Raw genomic sequence first — 18,415 nt, forward strand, 5'->3', positions numbered from 1 at the left:
CCATTTTGGCCAGCCATGTCCCTATTGATGGAGACTCTGTGGCAGGCCATACCCTCAGTATGATGGAGTGGGTATACTCAGCGTGAAGCTCACGCAATGTTGAGTTCCCTTTGGAAGGAAACATCTGAGTTACGCATGTAATTCTGTTTCCTGAGAAAGGAACGGGACATTGCATAGCTTTGTCATAATGGGATATGCCTGCAAATTGCATATTTGCTTTAGACAAAGAGAAGCTGATGACGCGGTTTACATGCTCCATTTTATAGTTGCATAAAATGTCATATCACCTGACTATGGCTGTGATTTTACAAATACTCCAGATACCGGTCACCCAAGGGTGTTCCCCACAGCGTGAAGCTCATGCAACATCTTCAATTCCCTTCTCAGGGAACAGGGTACAAGCGTAGCCCAGATGTTTTGTCATACCATGATGGACTTGAGCACTCTATTAATTCATAGAAGAAAAATATTATCAAGTTATTTGACAGCAGTTAGCATCATTCCTCATTACACTAGCAAACCTACAATCATTTAAAAACTATTTACAAACCCTGAGAATCTTCATATTTTTTGTTTGATAGAGAGACAAACTGTATTTACCATGTTGCAAGAAAAGTGTCAAATGCATAAATAAATATATGTTTTTGTGGCCTACCACAATTTGCCTTAGTTTAACAGCTAAGTTTCACTGTTGCAATGCTTGATTCTTTATTTGTTCAAACCGGTATTTAAGCAATGATGAAGTAAATGCACAACACCAAAATGCTTTAGACAAAAATGACTCAACTTGCTATGCTTTCATGTTTTTAAGGTTGAGCAGGTGCCTGCAGATGTACCTCACATGCTAACCTCTAAAATGTACAAGAAGTTCCAGAATGAGCACCAAAGCTATATAACATGAAATAGTGTGTGAACAGTAACTGTTACTTGAATGGTTAAAGAAAAAAATAGTTAAAGGGAAAACGAAAGACGCTCTCCCAGGGCAAGTATGCAGAGCAAAAAAGATACAGATGGTGAACAAAAAGATTTACACTTCAAGGAAGAAAGAATAAAGTGATGGGCTTAGAGGAAATCCATTGAAGAACAACATATGGGAAGGCCCCCCCATAACCACATATGCTAAGAATAGAGACATCAGATTCTACTCAGGAACTTGTCTGTAAGGGTGAGCGGGAGTACAATAAGTGGGGAAAATCAAGCTGGAAAAACCTGCTGTTCCACGGTTGCCTTTCATATGTGATTCTGTTAACCTCCTCTGTCATTCACACACCAGTACACACACAGAGAGACACACACACAAACACACTTGCCTTTTCTTGTATTATTTTATGTTATTTGAAAGTGTACTGAATGAGGAGTGTACTTCCTTTCCTGTTGTTTTCTCTGACATTCAGCATTATATTACCTATTATCCACAATGGTCCTGTTCTAAACATGGACAAAAACACACACGCACAGCTACCCTGGGGGCACCTATGAACTCATGCCCAATACCTTTGACCCAGAAAAACCAAATTGGCCATTATTGTCTCTTTAAAACTAGAAGAGGGGAAAAAGAGCATAGAGAAATACAATAGTAGCATAAGTATCAGAAATAAATGTGCAAAATGTGATGTGTGACATCACTGAACCTTTGTCCTCAGCTGCATAATTCATACTTCAAAGAGGAACGTGCACACACACACCATATGGTAAACTCCAGACATATCTCAAGGATTTACTAATACAAGTCTTTATCCGTTCCACTGTCTCTCCGTCTCTCTCTGTGTGTGTCTCTCTCTGTGTATGTTTCTGTGTGTGTGTGTGTGTGTGTGGGTGTGAGTGAGAGAGTGAGAGAGTGAGTGAGAGATAGATGCAGTATAAGGCAGCAGATCAGATTGTCTGTTCCATTGTCTGTTCTAATTTCTTGCTTGTGAAATACAGCCAAAAACATTTCCAGGGAAAATGCTCAGTGTATGATAGGAGATGGAGATGGAGAGAAAGGGAACCCATATGTGGTCTTCTTCAGTAAGGAATTTATCAAACTTTTACATTTTTTAGTGGAGCAGGTATGGTTGTGAGTTTCGTTCCAGATCTTTAAATTAAATCTTTCCCATTTGAAAAATGGTTTTGTTATATGTCAAAATGAAACATTTCCAAACAAGCTGAAAAATGATAATGAAGTGAGCAAAGAGAAAAGGTGGATATCTAAATGCAAGAAAGATATATTTTTCATTTATTCCGAGTGTATGAAACCTGGACTCTTTACATAGAAAATAATCTAATTGTCTGCAATTATTTTGTAATCTCCCTCAATTCAAATTCTTATCCTAATAACAATAGCATGACAAAAACATCCTACCACTTTACTCAAATATGCTTGAATATCAACTAAACCAATATTTTAAGGTTAAAAGTTCAGACACACCAGTGTTTGCACCAGAATTAAGTGACTAAAAGTTAGCATATAAAGTAATACAATGTCAAAATTCTTAAATGAAGTGGCAGTCAATTATTCTAAGAGTAGGAACTGTCAAGCCAATAACAACAATTAACTTCTCCCAACTTCCTCTGTCTCTCAGTAAAGTGCAACTCCAGTAGTAATCGCAACTTTCCACAAAGATCTCCTGGCCGATGTTCTCACTGAGTTGGCATGTTGGAATAGCTGCCTGACTCTGGAGAATCTCATAGACTTATCTATTTTGTTGGATAAACTGTTGAAACAGAGGAAATAAAGTGCTTCAGTGACCAACCTGCCCTGTGGTAACGAGAACCTGGAACCCATGCAGATCCGTCATGCTCAGCTCAAACCCTGCAAAATATACCTGCTGCAAAGAGAGAAGGTTGTGTGTCCAGTGACCCAATGGAAAGGTAATCAAGTACCCAACATTTAGAGAACATTTCACTTATGCTCACCCTCTCACCCATATCACCCATATACCATTCTCTGTAGAATGTATGTAGGAGTACCTCTTTCCACTATAAATTTTACATAATACCATAATGACTGGCCAACACCCACTCCATGTTCAATGCATCCCTATGTGTTCCCAGCATTTACAAATGACAACTTCTGGGACATGCCTGAAAAGTTAATCAGTGAACACATCATCAGCATAATAAATTAATCCGCTTTTCTTGAGACTCATGTCCACCAGACCAAGATGGACCTGCATCCTGAAAAACCAAATGTTCATATCTGTACATTTCATATGCATGAGGTGACTTTCCTGGAATGTTATTACCAAGCAGGGACTGTTCATGGATAAAGCCAAAGTAATTGTCATCAACAAAAAGTCAGTTCCTGTTAATGACCTTCAGAAATTATCAGGATTTACAAAATTTTTATGAGGTTTATCATGGATTCTTATCCATTGCTCCTTCCATCACATCCCCAGGCTTTAAAAGACTTGAAAATGCATATGTAAGCATCTTGACTTGAAGCTTCCTTCCATCATTGAGGTTGATGCATCAGAGACATGAGTAGGAGCAGTGCTGTCAAGTATTAGGGATAGACCTTAAAGCTCTACCCAGTAGCATTTTCTCCCATAAACTCTCCAGCTGAATGCAACTATAATATTGGGAACAACAGCTCTTGTTCACAAAACAGTAGCTCAGCACCAAATGTTTGCAGAACACCAAAATTACAGATTATGTTATATCTTTCTCCAGTTGTGCCAGTCTGCAGAACCCTTCCTGCCAGTAACCTCCATTCTCTGCCCACTCTCCACAGTCCATAATTATGCCTGACAGTGGATTTTTTCTGTCACAGTTGGTGGTTTCTGTGAGTTAACCTTAGGTATCAATTTCTCAGAACTTTGTTGCAGAAAACCAGGAGGACTGGTCATGATTCTTGCCTGGTTGAATATACATTGGGCTAGTCGATATACTCGGGATAGTTGAACACCTAACCCAGGAAGGCTCATACCACTGCACACACACTAACCCAGTATGACTCAGTACTACTGCACACTGCACTTTACATAGGTGCATCAGTAACTTTTTGCTATGGAACTTGTTTCTGTGGCCAATATTGCTGCTATACTTGTGCTGCTACATTACTAAATAGCTATGTTTACAATTACAGTCCATGTTCTGTGTGTATTTGCACTTTATATAGTCTTGAGTACTGTTCTGTGTTGCACCAAGGTCCTGATGAAACGCCATTTCATTCCAATATATACAAGCTATATAGAGGCTATAGAGAATAAAAACCCACTTGACTTGGATTGATTGATACCATCCAGGTTCCAAGAACACAAAAGCAGATGATGTTTCATGAATCCAGCCTGCTCTCTAGAATCCATACTTCCAGAATTGTGGTTTTTTTAGCCATAGACATAGTCAATAAATAAAAAAAGATTAATCCCATACATCAGCAATGGTCAGCTACCAAATCTTATGTGCTAGTGCTAGAACAATAACATAAGAACACACATGCAATTGATGACTGGTTTCACCATAGTGAGGAGGTCTGGGAGAGCACATATGAATGCCCAGAACAAACAAACCAAGAAATCTGCTAATCACATCCATGCAAACACTCCTGTGTATGAGGCAGGTCGCAGTGTTTTTCACTCTTCAAATGATTTTTGGGTATGATATGGATGCAAGAAACGTGCACCAATATATTTTCCCCTTCAAAATCTTACAAGCCATTAACAAAGTAGATTGCAAGTACAATCTTCCCAGACAATACCATGTAGCATCTTCCTTCCATGTACCCAAGTTGCCATGTATGAAGGACCCCTGCCACAATCTATTCTACTCTCAATCTCCAAGCTCAGGCAGCTCAATCAGAGAGGTAGTATACAGTATCTGTTAGATTGGGAGGGATATGATCCTGAGTCCTATCTCATGATATCCCAAAACACCTTAGAAAGTTTCATACAATCACAATTCCAAAAAAGTTGGGACACTGTGTAAAATGTAAATAAATGTAAATTAAAACAGAATGCAATGATTTGCAAATCTCATAAATATTATTCATAATATAACACAGAAAACATATAAAATGTTTAAACTGAGTAAATGTATCATTTTAAGAAAAAAACATTATGAATTTGATGGCCACAACATGTCTCAAAAAAGTTGAGAAGGGGCAACAAAAAGCTGGAAAAGTAAGGGTTACTAAAAAGAAACAGCTGGACGAACATTTTGCAACTAATTATTTTAATTGGAAACAAGTCAGTAACATGGTTGGGTATAAAAGAGTATCTAAGAGAGGCAGAGTCTTTCAGAACTAAACGCTCACCAATCTGTGAAAAAGTGCGTCTACAATTTGTGGAACAATTTCAGAATAATTTTCCTCAATGTAAAATTGTGAAGACTATGGATATCTCATCATCTACAGTACATATTATCATCAAAAGATTCATAAAATCTGGAGAAATCTGTGTGCAAGGGACAAGGGTGAAAAACTATATTGCATGCCCATGATTTTCAGGCCCTCAAGTGGCACTGTATTAAAAACAGGCATGATTCTGTAATGGAACTCATTGCATGGGCTCAGAAACACCTCTAGAGATTATTGTCTGTGAACACAGTTCACTGTGCCATCCACAAATACTGGTTAAATCTCTATCATGCAAAGAAGAAGCCATATATGAACGTGATCCAGAAATGTCACTGTCTTCTCTGGGCCAAAGCTCATTTAAAACGGACTTAGGCAAAGTGGAAAACTGTTCTGTGGTCTCACGAATTGACATTTGAAATTCTTTTTGGAAACCATGGGTGCAGCATCATCTAAACTGTAGAAAACCTTGCCAATCACCCTGAACCATATTCTAGAGACCTCAAAAACACTCAGGGTCATCTCCCAGAATGAGGAGAGGTTAGTTGAGCATGACCATCATGACTTAAAAAATAGACAAACAAAGTAAGGGTAATATATGTTGAAAGTAATGAAGTTGAATGGGCAAAAGGTATATGTGATTAAATGTGGGAGAGCTTGACCAGGGATGACTGATGAGAACCAGGGAAGTGGGTTTGACTGCTGGTGGGGGATTCTGGGAATTGGAATTCCCAGACAACAGGACATAACCTATTAAAATGTTTACCAAACAGGCTTACTGGTATGTAACGTTAACTATTGTAAGTATAAAATGTTAACATAGTATACAATAATACTTCAGTATTAGGTCTACTAGAAGTGTCAGTATGAGCACCATAAGGCTTACAAGTTTTGCAGAAGCCTAGCAATATGAAGTGTGTGTGTCTGTGTCTACATTTGTCTAAAGTACAGAGATGTTTGATGAGATGCTAAGAAAAATTGCAGGAGTTTAGCAATATACAGCTTCTTACTACAAAGTCAAACAGATCTACTGCAGAAATATTTCACATTTCAGAAGGCACGAGAGAAGACTGACTATGTGCCAGGATTTTTGGGTTTCTTGAATGTGTGTGTGTGTGTGTGTGTGTGTGTGTGTGTGTGTGTGTGTGTGTGCGTGTGTGTGTGTGTGTGTGTGTGTGTGTGTGTTTGTGTGTTTACACATATATCTTTTGCACAGCATGGAAATCTGTGTTAAATGAATAGTGCATGTTTAATAAGTTCTTATAGGCTGCCACCTTAACATTGTGATGAAGTATGATACATGCTCAAATAATTGTACTAAAATGCCAGGTTAAATACGCACAGACCCTCACACACAGTTAACATGGCTCAACTGCTCTCCCCTTGAGAGTCATGTGACCTGTTGGAGGTCTTTTCCTGCTGTAATTCTCCCAGACTTCTTTACTTTCAGCTAAAAGGGCTGTAAGGCCAAAACTGCTTTTGGGATCGAAGCACTCACTCAAATTAGTGTCTCAATCCTCAGAAAATCTATCCAGATACCTTTAAACACTGTTGTACTGTTCAAGGAATGAGTGCGCGGGGGTTGGGGAGAGAGAGGGAGGGAGAGAGAGAGAGAGAGAGAGAGGGAGAGAGAGAGAGAGAGAGAGAGAGAGAGAGATATCAGGAGAGAGGGCACAGTTGGAGACAAGGGTGCCCTTGGCTTTGCCATCTGAATCCACTTACATGTAAATTGGTTGTCTATCTGAATTAAGGGGAGCTTTGTGAGGGCAGCTCCACTAGCCTGTCACTCACGGCAGAGCATGCTCTGTCTCCTTCATTCACTCTCTCTTTAAGGTTAGCATAATTACCCGTGTATTGAAATACAGAAAAAGATGATTGTGGGAAAAGAGGAGGAAAAAACATATCACCATGCTATGTATCAATGACAGGATTTTGAATTCTTAAAAGAAGGAATTCTTCTGAAGAGCTATGAATATACCAGGATAAACATATATTTTGTAACTGGGTTTTAAAACACGTATTTCAGAGATTAGGTGCAGTGTAAAAACAATTACTAACAATTAGTAATTAATTCATCTATCTGTAAGTTTTGGGGGCAACCAGAGAACCCAGAGAAGACCCACACGAACACTTCAAGAACATTCAAAATCCACACAGCTCCACCCAAGCTCAGGATCAAACTCAAAATCCTGGAGCTGTAAGGTTGCAATGCTACCCACTGTGCAACTGTACCATCCATCAGTCAATGATTATTCAAGTTATGTGGTATATGTAGCAGAGTTTTGAAGACATAAGTAGCCAAACACTTTTGCAAGCAGCAAATAGATGGACCTCATTAAGGTGGACATGACTTTCCATGGCTCCAAGATATTTACACCTAAAACATTTGAAGGCAAACCGAGTGATTGGAGAGGATTTCTGCTACAGTGTTCCCTATACATTTCACATAATCCATCCAGGTTTAGCACTGAAGCCTCTAAAGGCTTGGTCATGGTCCTATGAGCAGTTTTTTTTTTCCCTTGGTTAAGGAGGTGTTTGATCATCCATCATTTCAGCTGCTGAATATGTCCTCACCTTCTGCACACTGGTGGCAACACGGGGTGGAATGAATGGGCTATAATTCCAGCTTATCGGAGAGGACTGCGGGAGAAAATTCAAAGAGAATTCAAAAAGTCCTAACCCTAATCCATCTGATTTTCCTCTCAATCAACCTTATGAATGGAAACCACACTACCAAATCCTGGAAATCCCAGCCCCCCCCCCCCCCCCCCCCCATCCTTGGTCTCAGAGGCCCATGGATGTGGACAGATTACGATTGTCACCTGACGAACGTAACCAAATAATTGATCAAGGTGTTTGTACTGTGGAGGCTCTGGCCATCAACACATGACATGCCCAGTGAAACCCATTTCACTGGAGTGACCATTCCAGTTTTTACCTTGCTGATTCATTCACTGTTGCTATATAGCTTAGTTGGGGTGATGTCTCTGTGTTGTAAGCTGTATTGACTCTGGGCAGCAGGCAGCTTCATTGCCAAACATCAGGTCAGAGCCCACCATATACCAGTACAACCCTGTTCATCACCACTGCCGGTGTGAGCTTTAGACAGGCAACCTATGGGAACTGGGAGAATTCAGTACCACAGAAAATCCCTCTCATTAAGAGCAGGCCTTATCATGTTGAAACTATCTCACTGTTTGTCACAGACTCACTTCCTTGTCTCAGGCAACATGATCCTTCAATAAGGTACATTTGAGGGGAGATAATCAGCTGGTCCCAACTGCTCAGATCAAATTACCGTGTGCCTCCACATCCATAGAAAGCCTGGCAGTTAAGGGACTTGAGAGTGTGCCACCAGAGTATCAACATTTACTAGAAGTCTTTAGCCAGCAGGGTGCAACCAAACTTCCTCCACATTGCCCATGGTATTGTTCTATAGACCTGCTACCTGGGGTCATCCCTCCATATTTGTGTGTTAATTCCTTGTCCATCAATAAAACTGCAATAAATACATTCAGTAGTTCATAAGGCATGTATTCATCCGTCCATCCATCCACATCTCTAGCTTCTGGGGGATTCTTCTTTGTGGTGAAGAACGATGGATGACATTTTGATATTCTCACATAACCTGGAGGAGCACATGTCACATGAGTTCAGTGTTGGCCAGGTTGCTGCAACACAGGCTCTATGTCAAAGTGGAGGTGTCTATTCCATGCCTCGTCTCATTCCTAGAGTATGTGATTACATCAGAAGGTGTATGCATGGATGACCAAAATCTGCACACTGTGCTGGAATAGCCACGTCACAGATCCATCAAAGAGATTCCTAGGGTTTGCCAATTACTATAGAAAGTTCATTAGAAATTTCAGCACAGTAGTCATACCTCTCAATTCTCTTCTCAAAGGGGCTCCACACTGGCTAACACGGCTAACACCTACTGCAGAAATTGCATTCACCTCTCTCATACAAAGGTTCACCTCAGCTTCCATTCTAAACCAGCCAGACACATCCCTTTCCTTCACTGTTGAGGTGCCTGAGGTTGGAGTGAGGGCTATTTGGTCCCAGCAGAAAGGAGTCCCCCCACACTTTCATCCTATCACCTGCTTCTCCAAGAAACTTTCTCCTGCATAGAGGAATTATGATGTGGGTAATATGGAACTTCAAGCCATAATACTAGCCCTTGAGGAGTGGAGAAATTTGCTGGAAGAGGCCCTCAATCCCTTTGCTATGTAACCAGATCATTGGAACCTGGAATAGAGCAGGATAGCCCAAAACCTCTCTCCTTTCCAAGCCAGGTGGGCTCTCTTCTTTACCAGATTCAAGTTCTTATACAATATCTTATAGACCTGGAAGTAAGAATGGCAAGGTCCAGAGTTCATGATCCAGAGCCCAAAGACTTGTCATCCCAACCCATCGTCAAGCCCACCTGGTTGGACGCTCCTATCCCATGGGAGATTGAGAAGAAGATTTCTACTGCTACAGCAGGTTACCCAAACTAAGTTGTCTAATCCGTCTTGTTGCCCTGTTCTAACATGTCTTATGATGATTTGGGCTGCCAGAAGACATCCTATCTGATTGGGGTCCTCAATTCACATATCAAGTGTGGAAGGCCTTCACGGAGAGGCTGAGCATCAATATCAGCCTTACATAATGGCATCATCCAGAATCTAATATCCTAGGTGAAGAGGCTTAACCAGGAACTTGGTTGGTACCTCTGCAGTTTCTGTGGTGACCATCTCTCCTCCCATGCACCCCGAATGTTGAGGAAGTACAAGTGCTGGATGACTGGTGCAGCGGGGAGATATGTGAGTCAGTGTACATACAACTAGAGAGGGCTCAGAGGCGCCCAAAGGTTCAGGCAGAATGCCATTGCAGGAAGACATTGGAATACAGGCCTGGAGAGAGATTCTGGCTATCCACCAATAACCTGCACTTAGGACTCCCATCTAAGATCGTATCTCCATGATTCATCAGACACTTCAAGGTACTGAAATTAATTAATGAAAATACCGACTTCAGTTACCACACTAGTTCAGAGTTTCTCCTTCATTTCATGTCTCTTTCCTTAGGCCTGTTGTTCCAGGGCCCCTGCAGGAAGCTATCCTCTGTGATATGCCATCTCCAGCTCCTGCTGCATATGATTTCCAGCACATGTAGTAAGGGCCCTCCTGGACTCCTCTAAGAGAGGGGAATGGGTCCATGATCTCCAGGCTCCCCCTTCTTATGAAGGAATTCCACTACCACCACACTAAATGCCCATCGACCAATTCAGTCTTCCCACACGTCAGGAGAGGCTCCTGGGAGGGGGGCTTCTGTAACAAACTCCATTTCCCAAGATGCCTTTCAGCCTCATCCTAGCCTGGCAACACACACCCAGTGCCCCACCTCAACTGAATACTAACACCTGTGATTCATTCCCCAGCTAATCAAGGACACTATCTAGAAATCTGTCATACTCACCACTGCACTGCATTGCACCTACTGTGTGCGCTTTTTCTGCCAGTATTTGGGCCGTGTATGGCCCGTCATTGACATCAATTGTATTGAGAGTGTTTAATCTTCAGTTGCATTATTGTTATTCTTAGCACTTAGACCGTAGTTTAGCATTAGCCTTTGCTTTATTAGTATTAGTATTAGCATAGTATTAGTAATTGTATTTATGTTTTTAGCGCAAGCATAAATAGTAGCATTAGCATTACCAATATCAGTTGCTTAGCATCATCTATCTTGGTCTGTCATTTCTGTTTATTTGTTTCTGTTTATTAGTAGTTGTGTTTTTCCCTGTCTATTCAATAAACCCCTACTTGAGTGTCTTTGATTGTCCTGGAGTATTCTTTGTGAAAAAAATTTTAATAAAATGTAATAATTTTTTAATAACTTTGTAATAATTTTTTTTAAAAACTATTTTAAGCTCGCCCTACCCACACTTGGACACTAAGAAAGACAATATTTTTTTTTTTTTTTTAATGCACTTACACCCGCTGTAGAGATAGTAGCAGAAAAAGTTCTCAAGTCTTTTAGCCAATAAAGAGGATTTGCTGAATTAACCCTTAGAACCCAATGAACACAATTTGTTGTTATTTTGTTATTGTTGTTATTTTTCCACACAGTCTTCTTAATTTCATAATTCACTTTATGACATAATATAAGCTTACGTTTGGAGGTAACATGACCTTAAAACAACACTGAGATATGTGCCACAAATTTAAGTTCAGCAAATCCTGTGGTTTTAATTTAGAAGGAAACTTTACCATGTGAAGGGCTTCCCAATAAGTGAGGTGTGGTCATGCTTGTATATGCCTAACTTGTATATGGCCAAACAACACCTCAAACTTGACAAAACATCTTGCTGACAAGCATTCTGACCTTCAAAGAGAGCTTAAAAGTTGACAGGATAGCTAATTGTCCTGTACAATGTCAGTAACCTTCATCTTCATAATAATGTAGAGTGAATCATTATTCTTCTTCATCACATTTGAACAAATAACAAATAATATTGCTCTTAGATGTATTGAATTTTCCACATAATTTTAACAAGTACAGTATGATTACAGACTGATGTTAGCCTATGGTTAGAAATTTTATGATAGAAAAATTAAACATTTGATAAGTGCCCGTAGAAATCATAAAAATCACCTGAGCACAGAGAACATGGAGCCATGCTCATTATATTACTATATCATTATAGAAATTACTAGTTTTAAATATTTTGTGTATTATATCCATTGTTTTTCTCTTTTTGTTTGTTGGTCCAAATGTCTGGAACATATCGCACTTCTGCAACACCATCTGCCTAGCAGGTCATTTTAGCAGCTCACATGGCACCAAAAAGACAAAATAAACACCATGTTTAATTCACTTTGTGTCGTTGGATAGATTCAACATCAAATCATGTTCTCACTGCAATCAAATTAGTTCATTTACAAACATACCAAGACCACCTCACTCAGATAGTCTCGGACCTATTATTTTAGTCCACACCCAAATGCAATTGCTTTGTTCTCACCTAACAAAATTGTGCTGGCTCTCCCATACAGTTTACTACTTTTTGTCTGAAGGTGAAGCCAATGATGACTATGCTACAAGTTTCTGCATTAAATAGTGTCATGTCAGAGCCAGAATTGGAGCCTCACTACAACTCCCAGATGGCATTGTGGCCTACAGAAATGAAAGTCATGGACTACCTGGAACACCTCACACCCACAAACTATGTCATGTTCAGAGTCACCATCATACTGATCACACACCTGGACTTCATCTCTCACACACACATACACCGATGTATATATATTCCAAACGTACCACAGATGCAAAGAATTGCTCAGAATAGAGTTTTCTCCTGAAATAACAAGCCTTGCTATTGTGTTTGTTTATTTGGTTCTTGATTCTTATTTTGTTTCCTGGTTTGCTCTTCTTTTCTACCGTTGTCTGTTTGCTCATCGCCTGATTGCCTGTGTTTTTTACTATGTCTTTGCAAGATGTTTTGGATTTGTTTGCCAATAAAAATAAAGCATTTTTACCTGCACCTAAAGCCATCTCTGCCATCTCACATTATACTTTGCTAACAGCAGAGATTCAGCAGGTGTGCAACTGGCAACAGGCTTTAGTGGCCAAAGGCCCCCTAATTGGAAAGCAGCATCAGCAGCTACCCAAGATTATCAGCAAACTATCTCAGCTAACCACCACACTGATGACTCCAGTAACTGCAGTGGCACACTCAGTCTGCTTCCCTGCTCATCGCTTGTCTGGATGAGTACTCAGGTGATCCCTCCCTGTGCAAGGGTTTCATATTACACTGTGAAGTAAAATCACTCAATTGATCAATCTGCTTAGTGATGAGGCACTAACCTGGGCCACAGCAAACAATCTACCCTGGGTCTCAAGGAGGGGACCACATAATTTTTTATGACCACTTCTTTTAGCTTTTTCAGCACATGTTTGATCAGAGCAACTCCTGTCCTTGAAGCTAGGCAAGCACAGTGTCACTGAATTTGCACTTGCTTTCAGAACCCTAACTACTGGCAGTGGCTTGAATGAACCAGCACTTAAATTGGCATACCATCATGGTTTAAACCAGCACATCCTCACCAAGCTGGGATGTAGAGATGATCAGGTTTCTCTGAATTCATTATTTGTCTGGACCATCTGTTATGGAACCAAGGGGAGCAAAAGACAGAGTGGAATCCAGCCCCTCAGAGCCTATGCAACTGGGACAGGCCAAGTTAACCATTGTGGAATGTCAAAAGCACATGAAGGAGAGATTTTGCTTCTGTTGTGGCAGTCCCAAGCACCAAGTGGCTCCGTGCCCCACACGTCTGCCATCCTAGGTTCCACAGGGCCACTTGAGCAAGCATCATCTTCCACACACTCACTCTAACGTGGTGAGTCCTTCTCATTTCTTATCTCCGCAAAATTTCCACAAATATAGTTCAGATAAGGCAGTTAAAAGGTCTCACTACATTTTCAGCCCTGCCTCTGGAGCAGCTGGCAACTTCAACCGGTCCCTCACATCCAACCCATTGCACATCCAAGCTCTGGATGGTGGACCCATAGGTGGAGGGTCTATAACACACACCACCATGAACACCTCAAGCTTCACGTCAGTGCCCTACACCATGAAGACCTCGTGTACATGGTCACAGTAACAACCATGTTTTCGATTGTGCTTGTATGTCCTTAGATGCACACCCATAAACCTCAGGCCTCCAGGCCCAAGACAAAAATACTCCACTGGTCCTCACAGTGCTGACCAAACTGCCTTTAGGCTCCTAACCTCGTGGGAAGTACCACTTCAGTTGAAAGCCCTGAATCCAGCTCCATGGTGTAAATTCCCACCCAGTAATAGGATTTCAAGTAAGCCCATTCATCGACAATATGACTGTGCCATTGAGCTCATGTCAGGCACACTGCCCCCTCACAATCATATTTTCCCCCATCTGCTACGGATAGTCAGGTTATGGAGGAGTACACTGATGAAACATTGAAACAAGAATATATTTGTACCTTGACCTCATCTGCCTCAGCAGCCTAGAATTGATGCTCATGGACCAAAGTAAAGTCACAGCTGTCAAAGACTGTCAAGGAACTACAGAAATTTTTGAAGATTGCAAACTTTGTAGAAGGTTTATCCAGGGCTTTAGTTTGAATGCAGCACCTCTCACCTCACTACTCAAGAAATGACTCAAGAAACTGCAATGGAAATACAGCTGCTGACAGTAGACCATAAGAATTTGTAGTACATAAAGATTGCCAAAAGTTTGAACTCTCATCAAGGAAATTGGCCTTGTTCTTTGCAAGGTTCGCGTTAACCCTCTTGTGAAGCACCCTGGTCTAAGAACACAAAGGCACTATCACTCACTTCTGTATCCTGTGCCACCCAAAGAAACAAATGAGTATTTCATCCTTCTACAGTCAAGCTTCTTGTGGGCTATGACCTGGTAAATAGAACAAAAGATAGCTGACACCCTAGAACAATGGGTGCTCACTCTATGCCCTGCAAGCAAAAAATATGTGCCAGCACACTTCAGAGTTAAACTTATCATATGGGCAAACAATTTGCTGGCAACTGGGCACCCAGGCACCCATAAAACCCACTAGCTTGGAAGAACTGGTGGCCTAATATACTTTCTGACATATGGTACATAAGTTCATCTCCTCTTACACTTTCTGTGCTCAAGCTAATGTTCCTAAAGTATTTTTAGGCATGAAGTATCGCTCAGAGTAGAGTTTTCTCCTGACATATCAAGTCTTGCTATTATGCTTATTTACCTGGTTCTTGATTCTCCTTTTGTTTCTTTTCTTTTGCTCTGGTCTATCCTAGTCTGTTTACTTATTGCCTCACCTTTGCCTGTGTTTTTTATAACGTCTTTGCCTAGTGTTTTGGATTTGTTTGCCAGTAAAAATAAAGCAATAAATGAACCTGCAGCTGTCTCTGCTTCCTGACAGATAGCTGGTTCTGTAAACTCACCAGTCAAACTAGTTTGGGCATTAACAGCCAGTTAAGTTAATTTCAATTTAAATATTCGTTAACAAAATTTAAAGTGTTTTTTTCTGAAATATTAAGTTGTATTTTTAATCAGTGCAGTGAACAGATTATGAGCATTCAGATTTGATTACTAGTAAAGCATAACTTTGGGCACAGTATCATATTAGTATTGAATGCCATGATACTAAAGTTGGTATTGGTATCAAAATCAAAATTCTTCTATTAGAGTAGAAGGTTATTGTAGGGATGAGTGTTCTTGCAATGGTACACTGCCACATTGCTACCTCATAAACACAGGTTAGCTAAACCACTAACGATTCATCTTCTGTCCCTCTGTTTCATTTGCACTGATTCACAATAATTATATCTGAATCGTAGTCATTTTTACATGATCTATATTAGTCATGCAGCGTTTTGAGATTCTGGTCCATGTTGTCATGATTGCATCAGACAATTCCTGCAGATTTTTAGGTGCACTTTGATTCTGCAACTCTCCCGTACTACCACACCAAAAGGTACTCTATTGATTCAGATCTATTGACTGGGAAGGCCACTGAAGAACACTGAACTCATTGTCATGTTCATGAAAACAGTTTGAGATGACTTTTGCTATGTGACATAGTACATTATCATGCTGGAAGTAGCCATTAGAAGATGGGTAAATTGTGAGGGGAGGTACATGGGCCCATAGATGCATGGTGCCAAATTCTGAACCCTACCATCTGTGTGCCTCAGCAGAAATTGAGTTTCATCAGACCAGGTTATGCTTTATAGTCTTCAATTGTCCAGTTTTGGTGAGCCTGTGCCCATAGCAGCCTCAGCTTTCTGTTCTTGGCTGATAGGTGTAGAACCTGATGTGGTCTTCCACTGATTTTATGCAGAAAAAACATAGTGTGAGGAACACCAGTGAGGCCCAGTAAACTGCACAATAGCTACAGTCCTGGAGTTCTTCCAGGAACCTTTCTCAGCAGGGTTGGCTCCTTCTAAAATTACAGTCTATGTGGCCACCATTTCAGCCAGCCACGCCCCTATTAATGAAGCCTCTGTGGCGCAACATCATCTAACTTCGAGGTTTATTCCTGGTGTCAGATGGCTAAGGCCCATCTGCAGACCATGCATACCTTCCTGGGACCTTCTGTGGTCCTGGAAGGTCTCGCAGGCACCCCATTTGAGCCCTTAGTCAGCTTCAGAGAAGCTTCTGACCGTAAAGGTAGCTCTTTTGGCTGGCCCTGAAATCTCTGTTGCCCCTTCATGCCTTGACTTTACCCTGGGATTAGCCAAGACCTCACTATAACCTAGGCTGGATTATTCCTAGGTGCATACGTCTGCTACTCAGCCAGTAGTTTTGCAGGCTTTCTTCCCTCCTCCGTTCCTTACACCAGAATGAGGAAGATTGCAGATACTATGTCCAGTGAGGGATCCTTGTGCTTACATCCACCGCTCCGGCCAGTGGTGTACATTGGAGCGGATGCTGGTCTGCTTGGTAGTGACAGTAGAGGTGAGGTAGAGTGCGTCAAAGCAGCACATCTCTATTTGGATAGTGGAAGCTCTCTCTATTGCTTATGAAGCATGCGGTCTCACTACACCTCTAGGCATAGGGGCTTATTCCACTAGGGGGGTCACCTCCTCAAAGACTTTGTCTAAGGGGTACCCTTACATTATGTGTGTGCTGAGGCAGGGTGGTCTTCAGACTTCAAATACCGGTCGCACACGAGGGTGAAGCTTGTCCCATTATTATGTTATGTTGAATTCTCAAATCTGTTTGGTCAGAATATGTTTTTCTATTTTCCTGTTTTTCTATAATAGCACGGCTCTGACAATAATTCCAGCTGGAACTCAAATTTGAATAGGTTTCACCTCATTCATAGGTACTTGTATGCTGGCCACTCTACATAATGTAAGGCTAATAATAAACAAATTAAAAACTGATCAAACAGTTTGTTATTTATGCAAAGAAAAATGCATAATCAATGACATGGTGAAGTTTATTTAACATTTATGTTAAATGGTCTCAGGTGTCACATGGTTGTAATGGTCAGTCCCTTTCCCACCATGAGTCTTCAGGAAAGAGGACTTTTCATTTTCAGATTTCTCAGGAAGAAGACAAGCTGCTTTCAAGAGAGTGTGAAAGGACAGACTGGTGAGGAAATGACTGTATATAACAGCTTAAGGTAAGTGAAAACAGGAAATAACAAGTTTTGGGACATTCCACAAGATTAAATGTAAATATAAATAGTTAAAAAGCAGTATATATAATACTCACTTCATTTCTAGAATTTCCTCCAGTTGTTTTCGATGCTCATGCCTCATGCTGCTCAGGTGGCTTTCTCTCTCAGCAAGATAATTTTGTGTTGAGGATAGCTGCTGCTTAGTCACATCCAGTTCCTGTCTTGTCTTCTCCAAAGCAGCCATCAGATCTTCGAGCTGGAACAAATCATGAATGTAAAACACACTTATGAAGCAAACACACAAATACAATATACTGTATATTCCTAGAATACAGTGCATCCGGAAAGTATTCACAGCGCTTCACTTTTTCCACATTTTGTTACGTTACAGCTTTATTCCAAAATGGATTAAATTCATTATTTTCCTCAAAATTCTACAAACAATACCCCATAATGACAACATGAAAGAAGTTTGTTTGAAATCTTTGCAAATTTATTTAAAAACAAAAACAAAAAAAAAAAAAACACACATATACACAAGTATTCACAGCCTTTGCCATGACACTCAAAATTGAGCTCAGGTGCATCCTGTTTCATCATGAGATGTTTCTACAAGTGAGTAAAATTTATTTGTATAGCACGTTTCACACAGCAACGCTGACCAAAGTGCTGAACAGAGTTCAGAAAGTAAAACAGAAACAGAATTAGACCAAATAAAAGCAGACAATAGACAATAAAAAAAATCAATAAAAAATTTGTTTAAACAATTAAAAATTTGATCAAAAAGCCTGCTAGAAGAGATATGTTTTAAGCCTATTTTTAAAAGTAGTAATAGAAGGTGCAAGGCAGATGTCCAGTGGCAGTTGATTCCATAGATGGGGGACAGCAACAGCAAAAGCTCTATCCCCCTTTGTTTTTAACCGGGAACGAGGGACACGCAAAAGAAACCTATCAGAAGATCTTAGACATCTGTTTGATGAATGTGGATTA

General features: G+C 40.5%; 1 protein-coding gene across 1 annotated transcript in view; it reads right to left on the reverse strand.

Moving 5' to 3' along the window:
* The window catches only part of LOC108264953 (ERC protein 2), a 291,196-nt gene that overhangs the window by 74,498 nt on the left and 198,283 nt on the right, over window positions 1–18,415 (reverse strand). Inside the window, exon 16 of the mRNA XM_053680567.1 lies at window positions 17,521–17,681. Coding sequence (XP_053536542.1) covers window positions 17,521–17,681 — 161 coding nt within the window. The remainder of the gene's footprint in view (window positions 1–17,520; window positions 17,682–18,415) is intronic.

This window comes from Ictalurus punctatus, chromosome 5 (genome assembly GCF_001660625.3).
Source record: "Ictalurus punctatus breed USDA103 chromosome 5, Coco_2.0, whole genome shotgun sequence".
Lineage (NCBI taxonomy): Eukaryota > Metazoa > Chordata > Actinopteri > Siluriformes > Ictaluridae > Ictalurus > Ictalurus punctatus.